The 25,824-nt window shown below is 50.5% G+C and overlaps 3 protein-coding genes across 6 annotated transcripts; all 3 read right to left on the bottom strand.

The window, feature by feature from the left end:
* Nucleotides 1-10: 10 nt before the first annotated feature.
* galnt14 (UDP-N-acetyl-alpha-D-galactosamine:polypeptide N-acetylgalactosaminyltransferase 14 (GalNAc-T14)) lies at nucleotides 11-16,808 on the bottom strand. Its single transcript, XM_037243913.1, has 15 exons — nucleotides 16,451-16,808; nucleotides 13,842-14,011; nucleotides 6,658-6,756; nucleotides 4,936-5,003; nucleotides 4,504-4,569; nucleotides 3,616-3,737; nucleotides 3,108-3,195; nucleotides 2,961-3,045; nucleotides 2,794-2,897; nucleotides 2,598-2,724; nucleotides 2,371-2,463; nucleotides 2,060-2,143; nucleotides 1,505-1,643; nucleotides 1,160-1,303; nucleotides 11-790 (listed from the first exon to the last, which is right to left on the bottom strand). Exons 1-15 carry the CDS (start codon nucleotides 16,607-16,609, stop codon nucleotides 632-634), a joined length of 1,707 nt encoding a protein of 568 aa, XP_037099808.1. The 5' UTR covers nucleotides 16,610-16,808; the 3' UTR covers nucleotides 11-631.
* Nucleotides 16,809-17,401: 593 nt separating this feature from the next.
* Nucleotides 17,402-21,204, bottom strand: LOC119117608 (AN1-type zinc finger protein 3-like). The gene is made up of 6 exons (XM_037243915.1): nucleotides 20,661-21,204; nucleotides 19,730-19,770; nucleotides 19,315-19,527; nucleotides 19,189-19,251; nucleotides 18,919-19,107; nucleotides 17,402-18,836 (listed from the first exon to the last, which is right to left on the bottom strand). The coding sequence occupies exons 1-6, from the start codon at nucleotides 20,726-20,728 to the stop codon at nucleotides 18,682-18,684; spliced, it is 729 nt and encodes a 242-aa protein (XP_037099810.1). The 5' UTR covers nucleotides 20,729-21,204; the 3' UTR covers nucleotides 17,402-18,681.
* An 837-nt stretch (nucleotides 21,205-22,041) lies between these two features.
* btbd9 (BTB (POZ) domain containing 9) lies at nucleotides 22,042-25,820 on the bottom strand. Of its 4 annotated transcripts, XM_037243912.1 has the most exons (11): nucleotides 25,666-25,815; nucleotides 24,957-25,156; nucleotides 24,517-24,880; nucleotides 24,178-24,445; nucleotides 23,845-24,064; nucleotides 23,646-23,765; nucleotides 23,473-23,582; nucleotides 23,212-23,401; nucleotides 23,033-23,140; nucleotides 22,877-22,955; nucleotides 22,042-22,779 (listed from the first exon to the last, which is right to left on the bottom strand). In XM_037243912.1, exons 2-11 carry the CDS (start codon nucleotides 25,142-25,144, stop codon nucleotides 22,582-22,584), a joined length of 1,845 nt encoding a protein of 614 aa, XP_037099807.1. In that variant the 5' UTR covers nucleotides 25,145-25,156; nucleotides 25,666-25,815; the 3' UTR covers nucleotides 22,042-22,581. The 4 variants fall into 4 exon arrangements, with proteins under 4 accessions (XP_037099807.1, XP_037099805.1, XP_037099806.1 ...); XM_037243910.1 differs by having other exon boundaries at nucleotides 23,473-23,765; nucleotides 24,957-25,177; nucleotides 25,666-25,820; XM_037243911.1 differs by having other exon boundaries at nucleotides 23,473-23,765; nucleotides 24,957-25,205; nucleotides 25,666-25,817.
* Between the last annotated feature and the right edge of the window lie 4 nt (nucleotides 25,821-25,824).

Raw genomic sequence — 25,824 nt, 5'->3', positions numbered from 1 at the left:
CAACAGTGACTCAGTCGTTATAAAACTTTATTGAAACGAAAATAAGCCGTCATACAAGTCGACCACAAAACATGCGCAGTTGTGTTTTTCGTAAGGGGTACAAATGACAGTAAGCACAGCAAGTGAGTCCCAATCAAGCTTTGGTACCACCACAAGGTGGCGCGCTCATCCTGCAGCACAAAGGAGCCAGCAGAAACATCACACCGTTCGTCGAAAACAAAACAGATTTGCTTGGCATTTTGTGTGTCATGATGAGATGTGCACTGTTAACAGACAACAACAAGATGACGTGTGCTTTTGTGCAAAACGACACACGCCAGACAACTTTCAGTACACAGTGACCCGCCTTTTTTTTTTTTTTTTTTTTTATAGGGGGGGGTCTAATGTTTTGGTTGCCCCAGGTAGTTAAAATATTCAAAACAATTTTAATGAGCTTGTGCAAGTCTTCCTAATGTGTCACAGCCAATAAATGAGAAATAGACAGTAGAAGAGTTTTAAGGTGCACTTGGTGTCTCTTGTCCACAAAGCGTCACAGCTCCAGAGGTCGTCTACTAGCCCAAAGGTTGGGGGTCCGAGACCAGGCTATGTGAGCAAGGTACGGATGTGGGGTTGGGGGGGGGGGGGGGGGGGGTCAGGAAAAGGGGAGGTCCCAGCGCTGCGTGGAGGTGCCCGGCTCGCACGGACCGATGACCAGCATTCGAGACGAGTCCAGCCCGTCCAGCGCCATGGCCGAGTCCAGGCAGAAGCGAGACGCCATGTGCTCCAGGTGGGTGCCCGACTTTTGCCAGCGCTGAGTGAGGGACACAGGCATACGTCGACGCTTGCTGACAACTTGACAGGAGACAGTGTCTCCCCCATTTCTGCTTGTTCCCCCTCCCACTCTCCCTCTCAGGTGATTTATGACTTGTCAGGTTGCTTTCCGCTGCAGGGACTTGGGGGGACGTTGTCAAGGTGCCCATTGGTCAGGGAATGATGTGTGTGTGTGAATGTGAGCAAGAAAGCGAGAGCGTGTGCCGGGAGCAGAATGGAGTGAAAGCGAGCTGGCATATTTATTTTTTTTGCTTAATTATTTGAAATATTTCCGCAATTCAGCTGCCGCTATGATTTTTGTATCTGCGCGGCGCTTTAAGAGGCGGGACTCGGCCTGGCGTCAGCTCACCTGCTTGGCGTCTTCCACGTGGCAGGGCAGCAGCAGAATCTGCGATGCAGGGAAGGTGGCGGTGACCGACACGCATTTGTCGGCACCGGCGACCTGGCCGTGGCGCTGCTGGCGGATCTGCTGGCCCGCAGTGTAGATCCACTCCTGAGCCAACAGTCACAAATTCTTTTGGATGTTGTCAGACATGGTTAGAAGACATTTCTTCATCACTTGGACGTCCATGAAGATGATGATTGATACGCGAGCGGCGATGCAATCACGGCTAATGAGCGACACGTCCACTTAATGGAGACGTCACCTGACCCCGTTTGAAAACGTGTGGGAAATATTAATCTCGGCGCCGACCTGGTTGGGTGTGCGTCCGGCGTCCACGCACGGCGCCAACATGAGGACGGGCGTCTCCTGGCCGTCCACGCGGCGAGACTCCAAGCAGTTCTGTCGCTGTCGGATCGGGCCGGACTGCCAATCCGAGTCGTCGGGGACCCTGACGGATCAAATGTGGCGGAAAGCTCATCAAAGGAGGCGAGCGGACTTTGAAGGCTTATTACTTGATTAATTTTATCGGGTGATCAATTGGAGGAAGTCGTTAATTCAATCTGCTATCTGGCCTGCACTTAATAACACCGCAAAGGTTATTCCTCGTTTGGAAGGGGAGGGAGGGGGGGGGGGCGCTCCCTGGAGAATTGCGCTCTTCATTTCATTCGGGAGATTAACACCACGCAATGCGAGTGTGTGCGTGTCCACCTCTTGAACTCATTAGTCGACGATTCTATTGGTCAACGGGAATGAAAGCTTGCTAGCGACCAAAAATTCCAAGGATATCAAATTGGTAAACAACATAGCGCCCCCTTGTGGAAGTGCAAGCATATCTGGGCAAAACGGAAAGAGATGGTGACTGACTTGAGTTGCGGGTAGACGTGCTCCAGGTACCACTTGAAGGGTTTGCACTTGAGTTTGCGTCTCAGCTCCACACGGCCTCCGATGCTGCAGACCACAAAAGTCTCCTGAGACACAAAACCTCACAGCCTCGTCATCGCCGGCGCCAGAATGTCAGCCGCGCCGTCTGCGTGCGGCTGATAAACGCTGACATTTAAACGCCGCCGACACCTTTTCTCGTCCAAATGAAGCAGCTGGCGGCCTGACGGGCGTCAACGACACATCTTCACGCCCTACTCCATAGAGTCACTCAGCACGTATGTGTGTGTTCTTACTCTCCGTACGATTTTCCTCGAGCTGCCGGACGAGCAGAGTAGTAGAAGAGGCGAAAGTCGTCCATCCAAACCTCGGCCGTGCGCCGTGTGTTCCTAAAACGCGCACACACACTTTGCTAATCTGCAAACTTGCTTCTCCTCCAGTTTAGCAGAAGCAGGTATGACCTCCTTTGTTGCCATGGCGACGCCACGTCGCTTATTTGATTTGTTTCAAAATTGTTACGTACTTGATGTACGTGTTGGCGCTGCCCTCCGGGAAGACGTAAGGATGTTTCTTCCGGAACACGTGACCCACGCGGCTGCACGGAATGATTTCCAAGCTTCCGCCGCATTGCCACACCCGGAAGGAGATCTCTGCGACACGCGGAAATCCCAGATTCGATTAGCACGTTAGCTTCCGGAACCTGTGCGCATTGGACTCACCAAAGTTCTCGCCGCCCCAGATGTCCATGGCCGTGTCGTACTTGCCCAGGTGCGTGAACCACCAGGTGTCGATCACGAAAAGCCCGCCGGCGATGACGGGCGTCCTGTCACGTGCGACAAACGTCAGCGTCCCCGTTACTCGTTTATATTTGCGTGCAGCGTCGTACTTGATCGGCAGGGTGGGGTCGCTGCGGGCATCCCTCTCCTCAGCCGAGAGACCCTCCCACTTGAAATGAAGACTCCAATCGAAACCTGACAAAAAAAAAATCGATATCAATTCGGGCCTGGGTCAGGTGTGCGCGGTGTCGGCGTACCTCCTCGTAGGTCAGCCGAGGCGGCCACGTAGGCGAAGGTGTCCATGTTGATGATGTCGATGACGGGGCTGACCACCCGGGTGGGGTCCTGAGACCGACAAGACAAATATCAAGATACGCTAAAGGCGCGACGACGACTTTCCCGCTTGAAATAAGACCTTGACGATAAAAAAGAGCGCCTTGTGAAAGCTTTGCGGCTTTCCGGCTCACTAGCGCCCCCGTTAACCTTTAAACGAGATCCCGGATGGGCCTTAAAAGAGGACGTGGAGCGGCTCCAAAGTCGCTCTGGCGTCCTGCCGGCTCTTTGCGGGAATGAAAATCGGCCGGCTTTAATAGCCGAGCGTGCCACCATTAGCGCGCTCAAACGACCGCCGACAATATTAGCCGGCAGGTGGGACGGTCGCGGGCCGTTAGCCGCCGAGCGAACGTGCGCGGCGGCGGGCAGAGGGCGTCGCTTGGAAAGCAGATCGACCTTTTTTTTTTTTTTTAAATGGATGAAACGGCTCACCTCTTTGATTCTGTGAAGGAGCGGCGGCAGCCAGTCCTTATTGACCTCGCAGTGACTGTCCAGGAAGGCCAGAACTTTGGCGCTGGCCGCATCGGCGCCACCCACTCTCGACCGGATCAGACCTGAAGCAACACAAAGTCAGACTTTGTTTTTTTTTTTTATTCGTTTTAGAGTTAGTTTTATACTGTACTTGTAAGATGCACGAGTCATTTTCTCGCCTGCAGCCAGACGAGGATGCAACCTTTTAACAAGCTCGGCGAGCTGTAGCAGACAGGAAGTGACTCAGCCTGTGTGTGCGTGTGTGTGTGTGTGGCTGCCGCTGGAAATCAGCTTGTTAGGCGAGCTGGGCTTGCAGGCGCTTTCAACTAAATGCTCTGATCAATATTCACTGACATGTAGCTCCATGCGTGTGTGTCTGTGTGTGTGTGTGTGTCATTGACATTGTCAGAAGTTTCACGCGGTGCCGTCGGGCCGAGGCTCAGCCAATTTAAAATCCCATTTCATCCTCAATAAGGCTTTATTTTCCGGTTGGCTGCACGTACACACACACACACGCACCGAAACAATGAAGAATGGCCGACTTTGTACATGAAGGTGTTTCTTTACAACCACCAGTAAGTGTGTGTGTGTGTGTTATGCTGTATTGGCTCAATGTGTATTTATGGGCGTCGAAAAGACAATCAAGAAGACCCGAAGTCATAAAGTGTTAACGAGCCAAACGGATAAATTGGCTGTAAGTGTGTGTGTGTGTGATGTAATGAAAGCCAAGCCAATGTAGGACGCTTTGGCCTACCTGTCGAATTGGTTGGATTCGTTGTGTCTGAACTTTTCACGCATACAAATAAACAAATAATGAAATCAAATGAAATTAAAAAAGCAGGCACTAACCTTCTCTCTTGCTGTTGTGCAAACATTTGACTTTGGGCAATTTGGTGAGAAGTTGACAGTCGTCCCCTGAAAACCAAAATGCGATCATTTTCATTGCTTCTATTCCCAATATTTTCATTTTCTCTTCGACTTGCTCAAAGTTGTTTGACTTTCTTTTGGCAGGTTTCCCTTCTGCGCCAAGGACGGCAAGCGTCTCCGGGGACAGACGGACGCAGCTGGATGAGCGCTTGGCTCTCCGACCGCAAAATAGACGCACGCCTCGTTTTTCACCTGACTGCCTAGCATGTGCCTTTGGACAGACGTGCCCATGTAAATGCCCTTCATTTTTAAATAGAAATATGCACTATGGCCACCAGGGGGCAGTATGCACTGGACACTCAGCTCCTCTCAGCTTCTCAGTACGGCTGTAATATTATTCATGTGCATGCTCACCATCATCACTGAAGTCGTCCACCAGAATGATCTCATGGATGAGATGAACGGGAGTTCTGTTTAACACACTGACAGAGAAACACACACACACACACACATTTTATGAATCTATTAAGCGCGTGTGGCACATCAACTGAGTGGAAAATGTCAGAGTAAATTTGCTTCTTGGAAATATGTCGCCCAGGAATGAAAAAAGATTCCCTGAAAGCTCAAGATTGAGACATCAAAAATTCATAAGTTGTACGCCGGCAAAATGAGAAAATGTCTTTTTGTCCGAGCACGGCTTTTATTTTCAATATTTATACTCGGCTCTCTGGCTGCTAGTGGACATGACAGGAAGAGGAAGGATGTTTTTATTCTAGACATGAAATGGTGCTGAGGTCCACCACGGCCAAGCCGGTGCTGATCTCGCCCGCCGCCGCCGCATTTCGACACCCCGACAAGCCGAGCGGTGACCTTCTGATAAGAGAAAATTGTCACTCTCAACTTGAGCTTGTTGGAAGCGCGATGCTAATCTCGTCACGCAACTTCTCCCGCCGTGCCTCTGATGAGACGATCAATTGTCAGATTGCAGCTTGATTAAATATCGACAGGGAGCGCCCCCCCCTCCCCTTTTTATTAAAGCTGAATGCCAACCAGGAATCAAAGCCAGCAAGCTCCCCACTCCACCTCCTCCCCCGAGCTGCAACGTGAAGCTTTATCCCGTTAAATTGAAAGAGACAACGCAAGTTTTATCTTTTTCCTTCAGCCCACCGTTACTAAATGACTAAATTAAAACATTAAAGGATTAGATACACGCAACCAAAAAAAAAAATGAAAGCACTCCAACTCTTCGAGAAAGTTACAAGGAAAATGAACTTTTTTATTTTTTTTGCTGAGCTCAACTACTTTGAAATTGTGATTAGATGACCTGATATTCTAAAAAAGTCTTGAGTAAAAAATATATTTATACATTCGTGCAGCTTGAATGTTTCGCTCAAATAAGACGTGCATGTGTGCGTCGTATTCATTAGTGAAGAGGCGCGTGTGGAGCGCGGAGAAGAATCAAACATGGCGTCTCCGCCTCGCCTCATAAATGATGCAAACATAAATGTCCACGCCTTGCACTAGAAAAGAAATAAAATAATCATAAAAACTAGAAAAGTCACGTTGACAACTTTCACAAATGTCTTGAAGATGGAAGCCGGCACAGCTTGCGAATCTGCTTGTGTTTGCGCCAACGCTGCAAACTCACCGACTAAAAATAAATGGCAGCAAAATAGTGTCAGCTCCCAAGTCAACAACACACACACGCACGCACACACACAATGGGAAAGTGAGGCAGAGCAAAGGGAGCAGCGTGTCCCAAGGAGACAGATTGTCTTTTAATTGGTTGAAAACTGCAGAGCTTTAAGAAGGCCTGCAGGGAAGGACGAAACACACACACACACACACACACAATGTCCTCTATGATAGTCAGGAGTAGTCAGCCCCTGCACACTGGCTGCTATAATGAGCTGAACTCAGGCCAGCGTGTGTGTGTGTGTGTTTGTGTGGACCTGCTGATACCATCAAAATGAGAGCGAAAAGAAAGATGGTGCACAGATTGAGGGTCAGCGATGTGTGTGTGTGTTTTTCACGTAACTTTTGCTTTGCAATCTAAACGGACATGAATGCCCACAGCCATGTAGGGTTCGAATTTGTCATGCAAACTTCTGCCAGCACGTGGATGCGTTTGCGTACCTCCTGACGGTGCGCAGCAGGGTGGAGCGGGCCTCGTTGTGGAAGGCGATGACGATGGAAGTGGGAGGCAGGTTGGCATCGTAGCGCAAGGCGCCGCACCTGCACAAAAAAACAAACTCGAGAAGTTTCTCTTGGTGAATCACTCCCACCCACGCGCGGACTTCTTTTTTTTTTTTTTGTTGAAGTGACACACGCGTGTTCACACTGCATGAATTATAAATGAGCCGGCGAGCTCATTAAAGTTCAGCCCGCAACAACGGCAAAGTGGAAGCTGCTGCCACTGGGTCAGCACACTTTTCCTCGGGGACTGAAAACACACACACACACACACACACGCATGCATAATGGACGGCTGACATTTTTCCCAAAACAGCTGTCTGGCTTTTCTACTCTGTGTGTGCGTAATACACCAGGTGACCTGCTGAAGTGTCCTTGAGCCCGACGGGAAGCGCAAACTCACGCAGCGTGAGCGCCCAAGCGTGAAATAAGACAATCGGGAGATGATTAAGCCGCAATTAGTTTTTGGGTGGAGGACGCAACAGCTCAGAATATAAAGTTGGAATCAACTTGAAAGTTGGGGCGCAGAACATCAAGTGAGGTGCACAAAGTTTCATATATTCTTTATCCTCTGCAAACACTGATTGGTATCAGTGCCGCACTGATGAGCTGAGTGTGTGTCTTCCAATGTGTGGACAAAAAAAAAAAAAAAATGCTGATTGGGATCATCTGCACGTGTTTGACATAAATAATGCCGTGTGTTTACAGCAGAAGCTGAAAAGCCGCCATCCTCCTCTTCCTCCTCTTCCTCCTCTTTCATGGCTTCTTATTGTCTCACCGCCTCTTGCCAAGAAAGAGACTCTCCCTCGACTGTGTACACGCACACACACACATACACACACATATATATATTTCTCCTATCGCATCCCATCATGCACCTCTGTGCCGCCAACTCCACTTTTGCCGCACTTGATTTATGCAGCAGCTTCAGCCCAGAGCAGCGATCGGGAGATAAAGGCCGACCTGCAACACTAGTGTGTGTGTGTCATTGTGTGCGCGTGTGTGTGTGTGGGTCATGCACACACACTCTCACACACACAATGGCAGGCACAGATGTAGAGACAACATTTGTGCTGACAAATGACTGATGTTAGAGCCGATATGAACACGCTTCCATCCTCCCTGGGTGTGTGTGTGTGTGTGTGTGTGTACTTCATGCGTCATGCACGGAATAAAGAGACAGGAAATCACTAGCGAGATGGGGGGGGGTGCAGACTTATGGGGGAGGAAGAGAGCAGATGAGAGACCAGGTTCGAGGAAGACGAGGACACCGGATGGGCATGAGAAAGACAAAAAGGAAGACAGTTGCTATGTGCGCCATAATCACTACTTTTTTCCAAATCATTTAGGATTGCTGAGAGTCATACATTTGATTAATTGATGGGCAAAAAAAAGACACAATCACAAAGACTGCTGAAAGGTATTGTCTGCTTTGGCAACACAAACACATGCACGCACACACACACACAAATTGCTGCAGTCAGCCGCCTTGTAACAATTGGAGCGATTCATCCCAAATGTGTTTTCTGCTCGCATCTTTTGTTCAACATCTGCAGACTGTTCAGTCTCGGTGCACGTGCACACAAACAAGCGCACACACACACGCACAGATTCCAGTTTATTGCCTCCATCTATGACATTTTTGCCAGCGTGAGGCTGAGCAACGTGAATGCTGTCTTCTGATTGGGCCAAATTCATAAATGACTTCAGGTGTATTTTTCCAGCAAGAAACGAAGAAAGTTCCACAAATTTCGAAATCGTACAATCGTTTACGACGCCAACGGCCCAAACGGTTTTCTTATGCAAGACTTAATCCCACTCAAGTGATCATCATTTTAATCCCATTTGCTCGGACATGCCGATTAAGTGAAATTACTGCAGCCCACTTAGTCCCGCACGCTTCCATAATATGGAGAAGAAAAATGGTGATAGCGTTGAGGTTTTTTTTCCCCACGCTCTTCTTCTATTTACATCATGACAAGCTTTTTATTAGATTTTGAATCGACCAATTTTAGGAAAAAAATGAGTACAATTGAGCAACAAACTCCTCAAATGCAGAACCTGGGGACTGCGAGGCAAACGCGCTAACCGTTAGACCACCGCGCTGCCCTCAAGTTTTACTCTCTAAAATCGGAGGTGCCGTCAGGGACGCAGCAAAAGGCCTTTAGCGAGCCCTTCGCAAATGCTCGCTAATTGACGAGCGCCGGCGCTAACAAGACAAACCAAGATGCTAGCTAGTCTAAATGTAAATTTTCCGCGCGCGACTGCAGTACATGAATAAATAACGAGACAATAAAGGGACGGAGGTGAGCGGCGGCGCCGAGGCGTGATGTCAAATGATGAAGGCCGGCTAGCTCGCTGGCGCCCGCGCTCCCAGGTGGCTTATGGCGCCCGCTTTTTTCAAAAGATGCTTTTAATGGCCCCGCAGATGGCCTCGATGAGCTCGCTGGCCAAATGTTTTGAACGCTTCCCGACTCCATCACAATTTTGCAAGAATGTCTTGAAAAGTTGCCAGCAGGTCAATAAGGAAGTTTGCCTTAAAGCTAACAAAAAAATTTGCTAAAAGGATTTCCGAGCAGAGTTAAAAAAAAGATTTCCCAGACTCAGGAAAGACTGCGGCGGCTTTGACGAAACGCAAAGTCAGCGCCTTTTCTATCAGCTACTCTTTGTAACGGGCAAGGTGAGCGGCGGCGGCGGCGCTCGCTCGCTCAGGCGGGATCTTTTGTCAAATTGTAATACGCTGGCACGCTTTGCTTAATCCTGTCCTGCTGACGGCTAATCCAAACGGAGCGCCGAGTAGCCTTGAAGCTAATAGCCTCTCAGAAAAAAAAGAAAACGATGAATACATTTGAATTCTATTCTTTTTTTGGGGGGGAAACGCAGATTACCAACACGTTTTGTGTTTTCGTAATAAACCAAAACAGATAATTAGTAGAATCGTTAGCAGCGCTCGGAGGTTAAGTGAACAAACGCGAGTGTTAATTAAATAAACGCGCAGCGTTTTATTTTCTTCTTTTGGCTGCTAACGAGCGCCCAGCGGCCACCAGACTGCAAAAAAAAAAAAAAGTCATCAATAAGCGTTGCTCCAGACAGGAAATAGTTACTTGTGTCTTCGCTAGGCCCGAGGCCGACTAACAAGACGGACGTGAGCGAGGAGGAAATGTTTTTTTCATGATTCCGGCATCGCTTATGGAAGCTTGCGAGCGGCTCGTTAGAGCGTGATGGACTTTTTTGGGGATGCGACGTCGTGAAGAAGACGAAGAAGGTGAGAAAAGATGAAAGATCCGTTTATAGCGCCGCCTCGTTAGCACCCCCGACGTGTCATCGGCCGTTGCTAATTTGGTCCTCCACTTCCTGTCTCCATCCCATCATAGTTCTAGTGACAGCTCCAATATGGATTTCTACTCTGTAGACAAAAGCATCGGGACACGGTTCTGGGGGACTGGCAGCCATTTTGTGAGCTCATAGAAAAGAATGATAACTAATAATCTCATCCTTTCTCACTTCATCTCTGGCTCATTTGCTTCCCTCGTGAGTCAACTTTGGAAGAGGAGGAGGGAGGGGGAGGAGGAGGAGAGGGACGAGGAAGGTTGTTTCATGGAGTTTATGATCCGCTGAGAATGAGTGGGGGCATCCTCTTAAACGATCTGCATTTAGGGGGCCGCCGTCTAAGCGAGAGAAAAATACAGGCTATCTTTCCACTTTGGCTAATTGCTGGCATGGATGTCAAAGGAAACGGCGCGTCATCTCGTTGAGGCTGGCGTGCCGCTCTGCCTCTGCCCATTAAAAAGTGGCCGGCCGGGAAGCAAACGCTCCAGCTTCTCTTGACATACGTGTTGACATTGCACTTCTTTTTAGCCTGAGCCATATTTTACGAGGCCAGCGACTGCCACCTCATCGGTCGCAGCTTCTGCCTCTGATTGGTTGGTTTTTCTCGGGCGCGGTGGTTCCTGAATCAAAGCCGTGGTACAAAAGAGGCATCATTAATTTTCCATCCATCATTTTAATAACATGCAACAATTCTGGATTCTTTTTTGGGGTCCTGTGGTGCAAATGAGAAGTGGCAGTTAAGTGGGAGGTGACGCCAGGCCGTCACATTAGCATTCACACCCAAAAATCTTCATCATCATCAGCGGCACGCAGTGCTTTTCACAACATTTACTGCTCAACTAAGGTGTGTGCGCGGGCACACGCCAGATGGCGCATGACGCTCCCAGCGGCGCAGCGCCAATACGCACCAGCCGCTCGCTCACTCGCTCACCTCTTCATCACGTTAAATAAACAGCACAACATGTGCGCGTGCACACATGCGCCACCTGGTGTGGCCCACAGCCAGCAGCCGCTGGATGTGTCGCTTACCTCGCACATGCATGCACGTCGCCGCAAAATATTAGTTGGGAGTGCACGGACGGTTTTATAAACTTAAGACAAGTCAGTCAGGGTCTGCCAATGTTTGTGCCACCTCATTGTTGAGCCATAATTTGGTTCTCCTTTTAATGCGTGTATGTGTGTGTGTTCCTGGGAACCTCTCCAAATAAGGACCCGGCCGCCAATCACCAGCTGCTTACCTCAGATAGCTCCACATGCTTACGCACACGCACCATCGGCAATATTCGAACAACACTTGCCGTGTTTGTGTGCAAACATCATGAAATGTTAATGTCCCCATTTGTGCATACACCACATGCATGTGTGTGTCTGAATTTGTGTCAGAGCAACAACAAGCCCCAAATCTCCTTTCTGCACACTCCCTGACAGGTGCGAACAGGTCGGCTGGGAACAAAAGCACTGAGTAGAAGGTCACCTTGGCTCTCGCCGCAAGACCAAAGGGGAGCCTGATGGAAAACGACCGGAAGGTCAATTCATCGTCAACGATAACCGAATCGGCCATATATGAACGAAAACGAATTCTATGTTTTGGTCAGCGTTTCTATGGTGACCACTCGACGGGACGGAACAACAGCCTTGGAGCACCTGACTTTCTCTTTTAGAGTGGTTGCTATGACGACGGGCCGGCGCATCGACGACGGCAGCCTACGTCGTTCATCAGCGTCAACGGGCCTCATCTGCGATTCAGCGCTCGTCTCGCGATGCCTCAAAGACGAATGTCGCGGCTGACACTCGCTCGTTTCCTTTGCCGGCCGGCCTTGAGCGTTTGCTGTCGACGCTGTCAATCATCACAGATCGTCGTTAAAATCGTTCAAAAAGAAAATTCGCAGAAATTCAATGTTTCAATTTGATTTGTTTTCCATGTCCACTGTCGATGGAGCTAGTTTGGCTTATAGCTAAACGCTGACACGGCATTTTACACAGAGTCAGCTTACAACAACAAAAATTGTAAGCTAGCCAAAGCCCAATTTAGCGAATTTTCAAAACGAGAGCTTAAGGTTTCACATTAGTAGTGCTTTAATCACTGACGATGGCGGAGGTCGTTTCTCATTTCTCACCTCTGAGGATGTGCAAGTGTGTGTGTGTATGTTTTTAATTGTGTTAGCGACTCGTTCCGGTGCAAAGTGTCTCATTAATGTTGGATGTGTTGCAGCGAGAGAGAAAATAAAGAATTGGAGTTAATTGTAGTTTTTGATTAAAAGTCACTCTGCCCTCAGCTCATTAAAGCTTCACGTTCATTCAAAGCGTCCTCACAATGACGAGCGCTTCAAACGACACCACGAACGGAAAATGTCATTCAGAATCGCTTCTTTTAAAAATCATTTTTATGTTAATGTTTGAATGGGACTCCTGGGCCGCTGCAATTCACAATGTGTCCACTAGAGGCAGTAGCGCTCCCCATTCATAGCACGAAGCTGCATTTGACATCTTTTGCCTCACTTATGGATATAAAAACGAGGCACATCGATATATGATTTATATGCTAAACACACAATTGTACACTCACTGCAAGCGCACACACACAGACACACAAAAAGAGTGCTGACTGTGTGCGTGTGCGTTGCGCTGGCTGTTGAGTGAATCAATATTTCAGATTCAAGCAATGTCTCAGCACAGATGTTGGCATGGAGAATTGCCGATGTGACACACGTGCACACACACACACACACTCGCACACACTCGCAGAGGACAATATGCAGTGAGAACATAATCTCTCCAAGAGCGACATGCTCTGCTGCATCAGAAGAATCACCTGTCTGATTATACACACTTATAGATACACACACACACACACACATGCAGCTAAAAGTGCAAAAGTGCTGTGCTGAGCCAAAGCCGCCTTCCGGGCAGCAGCTTCAGCACCAGGCGAGCATTAGAAGCAGCTCACACACAAACACACACGCACATATGCAAATGAAGACAATATTGAGATGCGACCTTTAACCCTCGATTATGCCAAACGGATCAAGTCCAAAAATGGAAATATTTTACATATCTCGCACGGGAAGTCTTGACGGAGCGTTTCCTTGTTGTCAAGGAGACCCTCATTTGGCCACGTGATGAATTGCGCTAATTGTCGCATTTGAGCAAATGGTCGCGCTTCCGTTCGCCGATCAAGTGATCAGCGAGCGAGTAGCCCCGCCCCCCTCCGGCCATCAAAGAAGGCCGCAACTTGAGGGCGACCATGGCTTTCCATTTCCACGCTTGAGAAACTAATTGGGCCTCGGGGAAGCTTGTTAGCTTTGCTTGTGTCATGAAAGCTAAAAAAGGAAAATATGCACAAGAAGCTTTGATGTGTGCACTTAAGTCTGACTTTGAATTTGCAGTAGGGGGAGCACAACGACACAATTTGTTTTTTTTTATGTGCAGCTCCTGACTGGACTTCATCGGATATTGGTTGATTTTTTTTTTTTTTTTTTTTTCTCCTGCAGTTGCCATATTAACACGTCAGCGGCCATGTCGGCGGCCATGTTGGCTCCCGGCACGCCTCGCTCGGCTCATTGTCTCGCTGCTTGGATCGCTTCCCCGCTGAGGGAGGCGCTCCACTTCCCTCAGATAATAGCACAGCGCTGGCTGGAGTGCTTTATGCACACACACACACACGCTGCGTTCTCAGCATCTTCTCCTCCCATCTGAGCTGCTCGAGATTGTTCTGAATGCAGCGCACGAGCATTTGATACTTTTTACTTTGAAAAACAATTTTTGCCCAAATTGACGTGAATCCATTTCACGCTCACCTGTGATGGCGCGTGTCGCCGAGCGCTCGGTTGCTAGGGACGCGCTCGCTCTCCCGTTGATTGAAAGCGTAGAGCGTGTAGGGGTCGTCGCCGGGACGCCAGCGCCGGGCGCTCAGGTAGCCGCGCTCGTCGAAGCCGTCCAGCATGTCGTCCCACTCGCTGTCCGACATCTGCACGCAAAGAGAGATTAGCAATTGCAGGACACACACAAGGAAAAATGCATTTTATATTGTCTGAAGAGGAGAAAATACAAAACTCAGAAATTGGGTTACACACTGTATTATTAACACACACAGATTGTTAGGGCGCCTAAGCAAGCGACATGAACATTCTCCACAGCCCGTTTGTCTCCTCCCACATTGCTCAGTCGCACAGTTGCTGATGCCACACTTTGTCTAAATGGGCCCATTCGGGTATGTGTGTGTGTGAGTGCGTCTGTCTCGTCGTTCCCCAGGCAGCGGTAACAACGAAGCGTGAAGAACACGAGTAGAAGAGAAAAATGAGCAAAAGAGGAGACAAAGCCCAACGAGGTGGCCGGAAATGACGGACGGGAAGTTGCAAAGCGCTTGGTCGCTCAAATAGGAAAAGCAAATCCAGGTGGCCCTGGATTGGTCGCCGGAAAAGCAAATCCAGGTGGCCCTGGATTGGTCGCCGTCTGTTAAGCCGTCAGGGAATGAGACATCATCATGACGCACAAACGGAGTCATCGCGGTGACCAAGCGCCAAACGACTTGGCGTGAAGTTCCTCGAGCCCAAAATTGCTCACCACACCTGAGCGGTGGTTAGCAAAACCTGCGTCAACTATTGAGCTCCTCCTCCTCCAGTTTGTTTATTTCAGCTCACATCCGGACACACCAAAGTGGCCGGGCACGCACACACATTGATTAAGACTAAGCGTGCGTGCCTGCGGCCGTGTTGCTCGTTGGGGTTGGATATTGCTTTCTCTTCCAGCTCATACATCTTTGTCTCTGACCACACACACACGCATTCCACAACTTAAGCACTCTTGCATTACTATTGAACGAGGAAACAGCAAACACGGTTAAATGTCGTTAACGATTTATAGCGCCACCTAGCAGGAGTCCGAAACATTATCATTCCCCCGGGCGTGGAAAAACGAGCAATGCTTGCACTTTTTGGGATGTTTACATCACCTAGTAAATGCTTACAATGTTTATTTTTTTAGCACTCCAATCCCGTGTGTGTGTGTGTGTGTGTGTGTGTGTGTGTGTGTGTGTGTGTGTGTGTGTGTGTGTGTGTGTGTGTGTGTGTGTGTGTGTGTGTGTGTGTGTATGAGTGTGTGTGGACAGATGGAGGGCCATTTTGCACTTAGCTGGCACAGATGCAGCTTACGTTTGCCACATAAAGATGTTTATGAATTATTTGGAGCGAAGTGGTTAAAGGTGTCCAGATGTTGCGCAACTTTCTCTTTGACTCATCGGATAGGAGACGGTACGATACGATATTTCTGAAAAGTTTTTTGTCAGCAACTGGGAGGCAAATGTCGTTTTGTGTTCCTGACGAGTTTGTTGAGCGACAGGACAGGAAGTTGTTGTCTTCGGCGAGGCGCAGAGCAACTAGCGGCCTCTTGTCGCCCGTCACGTTGTCACGTTCTTCATTTGCTCTTTGTCATGGTTGTCGTGTCCCCGCTGGCCTCCTTTTCCCTCCATTTTACTCGTCTTTCTCCCTTCTTTCGTTTTTGACTTTCATCTCACACACTGCCTTGTAATCTTGATCCCACTTTTCTGTCTTCTCGTTTTATCCCGGGCTGGCTATCAACGTGATGGATGGCTCAATTGGGCGACACTTGTCGTGCTAGCACACACACACACACACACACAAGCAGACTCTTTCCTGCACACTCTCAACTCAACTTTACTTATAAGAACAAAAGCGCTGCACATAAGGCCAAACTGCTTCACACAAACGCACACACGGCAAAATGATGCGGTATTGCTCTTCCTCTTCTTCTTCTTATGGCTTGTGATTGCGATTCCTTCTGCAGGAGCCGCTTCCAGCTGCTCCCAAACTCATTTCCCTGGCAGGCGCTCGCTGAATAGCTCGCGTTGAGGAACAATGGCTGCAGCCAGCGTGCAGGGCGCAAACCAACCACAACATTAATCATCTCTGACACGCATGCACGCGTGAGCCTGCCCATGATGTTTAACGGGAGAAAAGACAGAGAAGTGGACAACTGTGAGCACAATGGCCTAAAACCTGCAGCAGATTTGATCCAACATGACTAACAATGGTGTCAGACAAAGAAACAATAGCGTATAGATAGCATTCGTATGATAAATGAACAATAGGGAGCCTAATAATGACCCCTGTGGCACTCCAACATGTGATGCATTTGCCAACACAGCGCATTCCAAAATAGAAACTAATGGAAATCAATAAAAGGGCGGACTCATTTCTTTGTCGAGCCCTGGTTGATAGAGACGAGACAGAAGACCGCAAGTTGTCCATGACAGGCAGCTGTCAGACTTTTCTACAGGTGCTCCCACGTGACAGCAGGCGCACCAATCAACAGGCTCACTCGCAAACAACCACAGTGGCGGGAAAAGTGGCACGCAAGTGCTCATGACGCAGGTGAGGCTTTGTCTCACCTGCTTGCTTTGCCCCGCTCCATCGTCTGCAGCGGCGGCGCCGGGAGCCGCGCCGAGCTCGGGCAGCCTCCTGCGGCTGAGCAGCAGAAGGTAGACGAGCGCCCCGAGCCACACCAGCACCGCCGTGGCCACTGACGCACGCCGACACGCGCGCTTCATTCCAGGCAGCAGAAGCCGCCCTCCGGAAAGCGAGCCGAGTCCGTCCGAGCTCCACGCCGCCGCCAAAACCGCGCGCTCATCTTGTCTTCCTTCCCTCACGCGCTCGTAAAAAGCAAAACAGAAGCGACCGCTTGCCACTTGCTGCTTCTTCAACTCTGGCGAGCTGCGGGAGGGCTTCCAGCCTGCGAGCGAGCGTGCGTGCGCGTGAGCCGCTGGGAATCAGTGTGCAGCGCGTGCGCGCGCACGTTTGCTTGCTTCTGTACGTGCATGAGAGCGCCACCTGCCGATTCAGACTCAATACAATGAAAACAGTTCAAGGTTCTGAAAACGCGAGAAACTCACTTGAGTAACTGTTTAATTTTCTTTAAAGGCACTTCTTTGTGGAGTTACTCAGAACTTATTTGATCAAATTTGGTTGAACGAGAATGCATTATATTATGAACACTTTGAAACACTCATTTGGACTTGATTAAATCGATCAAAGACAAACGTGACGCTTTCAGCAAAATTTCCAAGCCGCAAACTAAAAAAGTGACTTTTTTAACTTGAATCTTATAATTCAACCTGCGTTTTTCTTAGAGCCAAATAGTTTGGTCAAAAAGACCAGAGTGGTTCAGACGAGTGGCAAAAAAGAAAAGAAAAAAAATCGAAATTCAGTACATGCAGTGAGCTAGGCGCTACTCTGCTGCCCTCTAGCGTTGATTAAAGGAACAGCTTGGTTGCAGTTTGCAAATAGTGAAAAGGCATCAAGAAGACTACTTCGTTGGGGAAAAAAAAGTACAACACACCACATAGTCTATTCCAGTTTATTTCCTCATCAGAAAACGCAACACAATAAAATTAAGAAGGAGAACATAGGACAGAATATGCGCCACTCTATGCTAGGGTGTAAGTAACTCAAACTGATATAAGGTTAAATAATTCTTTGCTTTAAAAAGGTACAGAAAGATATTTGCTTCTTCCACTTCTCAGCACTCCAAAACAATAACAAAACAAAAGAGATGCCACAACAAAGATCTGCATACGTTTTCTTTCTTGTCCTTTGAGTGGCGCTGCAAATCTCCGCATGGGAGGAAGAGCTTCGGGAGGACAAGGACGACGAGCGGGACCATCTGGCGAGGACCTCGTCTTTCCTGTCAATGCTGACGGAAACGCATCCTTGTGCAAATGCAATATGGTCCCGTCGCCGATTAAGAGCGACGACGCCACAAAGTCTCTTGAGTGGTCATGTTTGAATTTGCTACGAGAAATGTGTCCATTCGTCCGCGTCACCGTCGTCCGTTCAACGATTCGGCTCGCTTTTCAAAAGATTGACACATTTTGTCTGATCTCTCGGAAATGTCAACGCCACCTACGAGATTGACAGACACCAACAATGTTTTTTTTTTTTGAAGGCCCAATCACGCCAGCTCGGCATGACAAATGACCAGGGCGACCTTGACGCCTTGACATGCTAACGTTAGCCCGGGTTGCGAGCGTCAATTTCAGGAAGAAAAGATTCAATGCACGCTCCGAAACAAGCAAAACACCCCCACAATCCCAAAAAGTACAAAGCACGCCCCGTCGATTAATTGTAGCCACAAAACACAACCTCAAAAAAACAAAATCTAATAAATTAACAAAAGCCTTGCGGTAGGTCAAGTGATGACTTGGGGTGCTCAGCCGCCATATGTGGGTGAGGAAAAAATAATTCAGTCATACTAACCCCCCGCTGCGTACGAGGGGGAACCACGTACCGAGCATCGTGCGCCGGGAGAGGAAGAGGAGGCTCTCGCACGTGCGCCGCCCGCCGATGGGCTTGTGTTCTCCTGGAGTCCATGCGAGTACAAGTCCAGCTCAGAAAATGGTGGGGAACATGAGGCCGCTCGCCAAACAAGTGAAGAAGAGAAGGAGGAGGAAGGAAGGCGGGTTTGACCTGAGAGAGAAGACGGCTAAAGTTCCTGTGGTGGGTGGGGTTTGGGTAGGGCGGGGGGGTCAGTTAAGGCTGCACAAGAGTGAACGGCATCCGGGTCCAAAGTGGCGCCGCCTCCTCATCCTCCTCGTCTTTTTCCCCTTCTGGCCTCAGCGGCCCATCAGGAGCACTCCTCGCCGATGCGCTGGCAGGAGCGGCCCACCTTGCGTTCCAGCTTGACCATCTTGAGGATGGCCTCCTGCCGCCCGCGGCCCAGGTGGTCAAAGAGGCAGTCGTGCTGCTCGGGCAGCCGGTGCAGCATGCAGAACACGTAGCCTGCAAAACAGAGCCACGCCTGTCAAAGGCACGCCTGGACGACAGCCATGTTTTTTTTTTGGGTGACCACGCGTGTACGCACCACAGCGACACGAGCCCAGTTCCTGCTGCACCAGCTCCAGTTTGCTTTGGCAGCTGTAGCAGCGCCGGCGGTTCTTCTGTTTGGGCGTGTCGGCCGCCTCATCCTCGCCGCCTTCGCCGCCGCCATCTTCTTCTTCGGCTTCCGGCCGCGGCCGCTTCTCCGGCGTGGCCTCGCTTTCCGAGGGCGAGGCTGTGAATGCGGCGGAAGAGAAGAGAGGAGGGCTTAAGCGTGGTTTGGCGGGGGACGGCGGGCCAGAGGAGGAGAGCGTACCCGATTCTCGAGGACGTTTTGCCGGCGTGCGCAGCGTACCCTGCGCCGTCGCTGTCGACGCACCTGAAAGTTGGACATGTAAGGGCGCAGGCCAGGTTTCAAATCCGGTATCGACTGCACGCTTACCCTCCCTGGAGGCGGCGAACAAAGGCGAGGCTTCCTCGGCGGCCGTGGGCTCCGCAGCGGTGGGCGTGGACAGAGACGGCGAGAGCGACGACGATATCGATGGACTCTTGTTGGCGGTGCTGTTGGCGACGGCCGCTGCGGCGGTCTCGCCACCGCCGCCGCTCGTGAAGACGGCCGAGCGGCTGTCCTCGCCCGGCTGCTTCTTCTGGATGTCTGCAGCGGGCAAGCCGGGAAGAAAGACCAACTTATTATTGAGCTTTCCATTTTCACAATCATTGACGGAATGGAAAACTTTTGAAGATGCTTTAGTGACGCTGCCGTTCTGATAAGTCCACGGAACAAAGACTTTTTAAAGCTCTTCGACTAGTCCCTACCATTCTGTTTTGCTGCGCGAGAAGAGCTTGCATGAACTTACCGGCAAAACACTTGGAACACAGATTCATGGTCTTACTGGACCTGCACACACAAAACACATCCATTGTGAGTGAGTGGTCATAGGTGCTCAGTTCGCCTCACTCAATTTGTTATTTTTTTCCCCCCAAAGAGTGATTGGCCTCTTTTGCAGTCTCAGCGTGCCTGAAAACATTTTCCATTTTAGGGGGTGCTGGTGTTCATAGAGCAAAATTAGAAGTGATTGAAGAAAGTAAGGAAGTCAACTGGAGGTCCTGCTTGCAACCGCTAGAGGGCACACTCGCGCTGTTTCTTGTGGGATTGATATGATATGCTACCATGCAATTAGAACGTTTACAGCTTTTTTTAAGGCATTATCATCATTTAAAAGCTGGTTGATTCCCACACACAATTTGAATTATTCATAAAAGCGTATCAAAGGATCAAAGTACTGCTTGGTGACGTAGGCAGGCCGTGAATCATATCCGGTATGCAACCAACAGTGCCGTTCATCGTTTTTGACGTGACACATCAAAAAGCAATGACATTAAGGCAAACAAAGATCCATAGAAGCTCAACCTCAAATCAAGTGATTATCTTTCTTCCCAAATACACAGGACAAGTTCGTTGTGTGAGCAGCAACAGGCCGGGCTGCCTTGAAAAGGAACCTGCTGCTGCTGCTGCCAATAAATCATCTTCAACATGGGCACGTCGCCTCGCAAACGTCTTCAAAAGACACCCAACGGCGCCCACACACCGAGCGGTGCCGAAAAGTTCGACAACGGCTGACATTGGCAGGCAGGCAGGCAGGAGGTTGATTTATTGGGCAACTTCCCAACCCCCCACCGCCGGCCTGCTTCAACGCAACAACAACAATGGGCGACTCGAGTCGCTAGCAAAGATTTCATCGAAGCTCTTTCGTCTCACTGCGAGGCGGCCAAGTGGGCCAAACTTACCCCCAAAAGCCGCATGGACACCGGGGAGGGAGGCCGGGTGGCTTGCTTCTCTCGCTGGTGTCGCCCATAGCGGCCGGCCGCAGGAGGCTACGCGAGGACGGGGATTGGTCTGCGGCCTGCTCACTCGCCGGAGCTTACCCAAAAACAGAAAAAGAAAGGGGGGAAAGCCGGAAAAGCGCCGCGGACGGGCACAAAATGCCCTCACCCCGTTGAACGATCCCGGAGGGAAGTGTGAAAAAGCGAAATACGGGGCTCTGTTGGAAGAGCAAGAATTGAAAGGCACTCGATGCGATCAGCTGGACGTGTGGACGTTAGACACGACCAACAAGAGGGGGCGAGGGGGTGGGGGTATCCGCGTTCAACCAAAATCCGTCGAAAAACTCGCCAGCCTTCCGTTGAGGTGGACAAAAGGCGATTTAAAGAGCCCGTTGTAGCCGTGGGAGGACGTTCGGAGAGAGCAGATAAATCGACACGGCGACGAGCCGGCCCAGGCGTCCGGGGACAACCCCTCCCCGTCGACGCGTCCACGGGCTCAACCCAGCTGGGCCGGAAACGCGACCAGCAGCACCAAAAATGTCAACAGTGGATAACAAGAGCAAAAAGGCGACTAGAAATGAGCAAATATCTGACAAGGCCGCCTTTTGTTTGCCACCAAAGGTTTGCATTGCTAGATGAGTTCGAGGAGATCCCAAACTTGGGCAAAGTGACACAACTGTAGTATAGCGTTCAGATGATTGACTTTCTGCTCTCAAACTGGACAATAATGCAAGAAGCGAGTAACATTAGTTGCAATAAATATTATTTGACACTCAGGAGGATGACAACAAACTAACGCCCCCCTCCTTCAATAAATCTTTCTGCTTTGGAGAGCGTCCTTGTGGAACATCAACGGACGCTGGTGAGTGGTGAACAGTGACAGGAAAGCAAACATCAAACAAGCGTGTTTCCATCAGACCCATACAGCAGAAGAAAGGCCTCTCTTCACATACAATGACAAAACAGTCAAATGGGACAGACACAACCTCAAAAATTGCATTGTAAAAAATCTCAGTGTTGTTAATAAATAGGCAAGCGGACCGCATCGGACAAATATGTGCAACGATTAACCGAATAGCAATTAGTGGATAACTTTGTTGATCAATTCATCCATTTTCCAAAAGCAGTTTGGCCCAAACTAGAAACTGAATCAAAATCTATTAAATGTGTGCATTTTTGGCATTGCCAAGTTATGGCCTACTCTGTAATCATTCTTTTATCAGATGAAGTCAAATAATTCAAGAAATTGTTTGTAGTGACCCTCGTTGAGAACAAAAGATGCAGAACAAAACCATATTTACATAGGCTAAATATATCAGTAACTCCAGAGTGAAACAACAAATAGTAACCGTTGCACTCTCTTTTCAACACGCGCAGCCAACTTCATTGAACCTTCTGGGAGCTCCAGTTCTTTGTCAGTCAAAAGACCCAAGATGCAAGCTTCATTTCTGCAACTTGAGTCCAGTAAAGTGCCAATAGCAGCTGCTCGTGTTTTTGTCAAGTTGGCCGTTTTGGCGCAAATGATTTGGTGCGAGCCCCTGGGCCCCAACCGCCTGATTCAATTTATTGCTTTCCTTTTTTGGCACGGGTTGAATCTGCAAATGCGTCAGTGCGGGATGAAGTTCCGTTTTGCATACAAACTGCGTTGCAAAAATAGCCGCCTGCTTTCTTCAAAATAGATCACATTTGTTAGGAAGTCGGAGGTGAGCCGGAGTCTACAAAGTCACAAAAAACGTATCAAACGAGTCAGGAAGACCGGAGGCTCGAAAAGGTGCGTGGAGGCGATGAAAGAGCAGCACGAGTTATGACGACGACGACGGCGGCGGCTGTGCAAAAACGGCAGTCCTCCCAAACCCCTCCAGCAGGGGGCGCGGCGGCGACAGTGTTAGCGGTGATTGGCCTGCGAGGAAGCCAAAGACATGTTGGAGGGCAGCAGGCTGTGCGTGCGCGACGGCCGCTGAGGTCGCGGCGGCTGCGCCGAGGAAGCGGCCGAATCCGAACCGTCCGGGCCCGACCCAGCACCGCTTTCTTTCACGTCCGTGTCCGACTGGGCCGGACACTCAAAGTGGACGCAGTGGAAGACCTGAGGAGGACAATATCGGAAAGTCATTGGGCTGGCGAGTTCGCTTTAAAACCTTCGGCATCCATTTTTTGAAATTTTGACGGCAATGTGCGTTCACCTCATTGGCGGTGTTGTGCGTGCCCACGATCCGGACAAAAGAGGCCAGCTGCTTATCGAACTTGAGGCTCTGCCAGGACCTGCCGCACAAGGAGGTCAGAGTCAGCGAGCGCACAAAAGCCACCGTCGGCGCTCTCTCCGCCTTCCGTGGCCTCACCGACACGTCACTCGGGTGCGGTCCACCACCTTGGTCCACTGCTGCTGATTGGTGGACACCTCGATGTAGTAACTGTACGAGCGCTCGTCGCAGTCCCACAGCAAAAGCCTGAGCGCAAAGTCAAAGCACAATAAATGGAGATCAACTTTTTCGGATTCATTCTTCCAAATGGAAGTCACCTTAAGGAGCTGACGCAGTAGGGCTGAGCCAGCTGGATGACGATGGCGCCCGAGCCCAGCTGGTGGCAGGTGTAACCCGAGTCCCAGTCGTAGTTGCGCGTGTCGCCGTTGAGCAAAGCGTTGCGACTGCGACTCACGCCCTCGATCACGCTGGCGCACGCCGCCACCGTGGCCACGTTCTCGCTGGGGACTGCGCTCGTGGCAGAGGAGGGGAGGTGAAGCGCAGGACGTGACACCTGACGCATTTTCAGGGTGACTCACCCAGCAGTCCTTGCTCCAGGGTGAAGGTCCGGTTGGTGAACATGCATTCGAAGGCCACCAGATGGAAGACCTTGTTGACCGTGTTGTGCGTTCCCACGACGCGAACATACCTGCCGCAAAAAACATTACAAAACCGGAAGCGAGTGCAGCGGCCGCAGCAGAGATGGCCTTGCCTGCACACTCTGGGCGTGAAGAAGAGATTCTGCCAAGAGCGGCACAAATACTTGGAATGGTCCACCACGCGAACCCAGTCCAGCTCGTCCATGGAAACTTCGATGTAGTAAGAATACGAGCTGCCATCACAACAAAACAACTTGCTGAAACTTGAGATGTCTTCACGGAGCAACTTATTCCTCACACAGGCGTCCTCACCGGCTGTCTCTGTCCCACAGCAGCAGCCGCACGTGGTTGATGATGGACGGCTGTCCCAGTTTGACCTGGATGCCGGCCCGCCCGTCCTCCTCGATGGGGTGCCTGGAGAAGCCATGGTCCAGGTCGTAGTTTTGCGTGTCCCCGTCCAGCAGCGCCGACTTCAGCTCGCCCTTTGTCACCTGAGCGCCGTGCTTCATGGTGGCGATGTTCTCCTCCGGTACTGAAAGACAACAAGAGTGCTGGCAACTCAGTCAAGGAACTCCAAGAACCAAGACAGCTAATTCCTATTCAGCCCGCATGCTTTTCACACGTCACAAGAACAAGTGCACTGACGGAGCATGCCGCGGAAGTTGAGGTCCATGTTGCGGCTCTCCGTGCGCAGCTTGATGGCGTCCAGCAGGTGGTCGGGGCTAAGGAGGCCCGAGGGCCGCACCACGTTCAGCATCTCCGTCAGCGTCATGAGCGGCAGCCGCACGGCCGCCATCACCTCCCGCGTCTCACCGCTCTCGCCGCGTTGCCGGCACCAGCGGCACAGCGCCTGGAAGATCTCCCGCTCGCTGGCGGCGAACGAGTCGCGCCGCACCACTGTCAGCAGCGCCGTCTGTCGAGGCGGAAGAGGCGTCAGTCCCGGGCGGGCGGGCGGGCGGCGGCCTACCCCGTCTCCTCCCTCACCTTGGAAAGCGTCAAGAAGCCGTCCGAGTTGAGGATGTCGGGCGCGTGCTTGTCCATGTAGGAGCAGCAGGCGGCGCCCAGCGCGCTCAGCGAGTAGAGGCTTGCCACGTCGAAGACCAGGCACACGTTGCCCGTGTGCAGGACGGTGCGCAGGAAGTCTGAAGTGGAATCCTCCAGCGGCTGCAGCCCGTAGCGGTGGGCCAGGCCCAGGAAGTCCAGCAGCACCTCCTCGCGGGCAGAGCTGAGGCTGGCGCGGCCCGTGTACAAGTAGCGCAGCAGCATGGAGAAGGCCTCCGCCCGCGTCTCCTCCAGGCTCACTTCCGCCTGCGGCTGGGACTCCTTCATGCCGCCGTACAACAGCGCCCTGCATATAGACCATTTTTTGTATGGGCATCAACTCCCACACAAAGACCACAAGTGCTCATGTTTCTTTTCGATACCTGAAATAGTGACAGCGGGCGGCCAGGATGACGCGATGCGCCGGGAAGCGTTTGCCCTCCACGATGAAGGTGACATCGCTGTAGTCTTCGCCCAGTGCCAGCGCGCCCAGCTGCTCCGACAGCAAGTGGATGTGGTCGATCTCAGACACGGAGGCCGGCGGCCGCAGGGGTTGGCTGTTGTTGCTCATGCCGGTGACCGCCAGCCGATGGTGAAACAGAAGCTAAGGGGGAACAAAGCAGCAAGCCAAGCTGCTTCCATTTTAGTCTTTCATTTGAGTTGCTTGAGAAGCGTTCAGTGGCCTTCGTAGTTCAAAGCTGATCTGCACTTCTTAGACTAACCCATTTCTACATTATCTGCATAGAAAAATATTCCTTCCTAATCTTTTCGTGGATTTTAATCATTGCATATTTGATGCCAGGAGGAAATAATGCAAATCCCAGATGTGGAAGAAAACAAAATCGGTTATGACAGCATTGATGTCACCGTTAGCTTTTCCTCAAAGCGAAGTGGGCTCATCGATTAAAATCAGATTCTTGTGGAAACAAAGTGGTGATTTAATGTGGAGCCCACATTGCTCGGCTTGCCTTTAAAAATAAATGCGATTGATGAAGGAGCTGAAGAATGTGTCTCTTGACGGATATTTGACAGACCGACGATCTGACGTGCGCCTAAAACCCTTTCCCGCCCATTCCCGTGAGTTTGACTCACCAAGCAGCTCGCAGTCAAACTCCCGGGGTCCTCAAGTCGCTTCGAAAAGGACAAAACGGAAAAAAAAAACCGTTTGCTTAGTCTCCCTGTTAAAAAGAGAAAAGCCTCGAAACTAGCAAGGGATCCAGCATCACAGCAGCATAAGTACTTCCGGGTCAA

This window comes from Syngnathus acus, chromosome 24, assembly GCF_901709675.1.
Source record: "Syngnathus acus chromosome 24, fSynAcu1.2, whole genome shotgun sequence".
NCBI classification, from domain to species: Eukaryota; Metazoa; Chordata; class Actinopteri; order Syngnathiformes; family Syngnathidae; genus Syngnathus; species Syngnathus acus.
Note: the sequence above shows the minus strand (reverse complement) of the source record. Positions and strands in the feature narration are given on the sequence as shown.

Bases quoted from the DNA above. Each gene is read 5' to 3' on its own strand.
- btbd9 (XM_037243910.1), bottom strand. From the start codon at position 25,144: ATGAGCAACAACAGCCAACCCCTGCGGCCGCCGGCCTCCGTGTCTGAG. The intron at 23,766-23,844 runs GTGAGGACGCCT...TTGTGATGGCAG, and splicing joins CTGTGGGACAGAGACAGCCG to CTCGTATTCTTACTACATCG. The intron at 22,780-22,876 runs GTGAACGCACAT...TGTCCTCCTCAG, and splicing joins CGCACAACACCGCCAATGAG to GTCTTCCACTGCGTCCACTT.
- galnt14 (XM_037243913.1), bottom strand. From the start codon at position 16,609: ATGAAGCGCGCGTGTCGGCGTGCGTCAGTGGCCACGGCGGTGCTGGTG. The intron at 3,738-4,503 runs GTTAGTGCCTGC...GTGTTGCTTCAG, and splicing joins GCACAACAGCAAGAGAGAAG to GTCTGATCCGGTCGAGAGTG. The intron at 1,644-2,059 runs GTCAGTCACCAT...TTGATCCGTCAG, and splicing joins CACGTCTACCCGCAACTCAA to GGTCCCCGACGACTCGGATT.
- LOC119117608 (XM_037243915.1), bottom strand. From the start codon at position 20,728: ATGGGCGACACCAGCGAGAGAAGCAAGCCACCCGGCCTCCCTCCCCGG. The intron at 19,528-19,729 runs GTAAGTTCATGC...TGCCCGCTGCAG, and splicing joins GTGTTCCAAGTGTTTTGCCG to ACATCCAGAAGAAGCAGCCG. The intron at 18,837-18,918 runs GTGCGTACACGC...TCTGTTTTGCAG, and splicing joins ACTGGGCTCGTGTCGCTGTG to GCTACGTGTTCTGCATGCTG.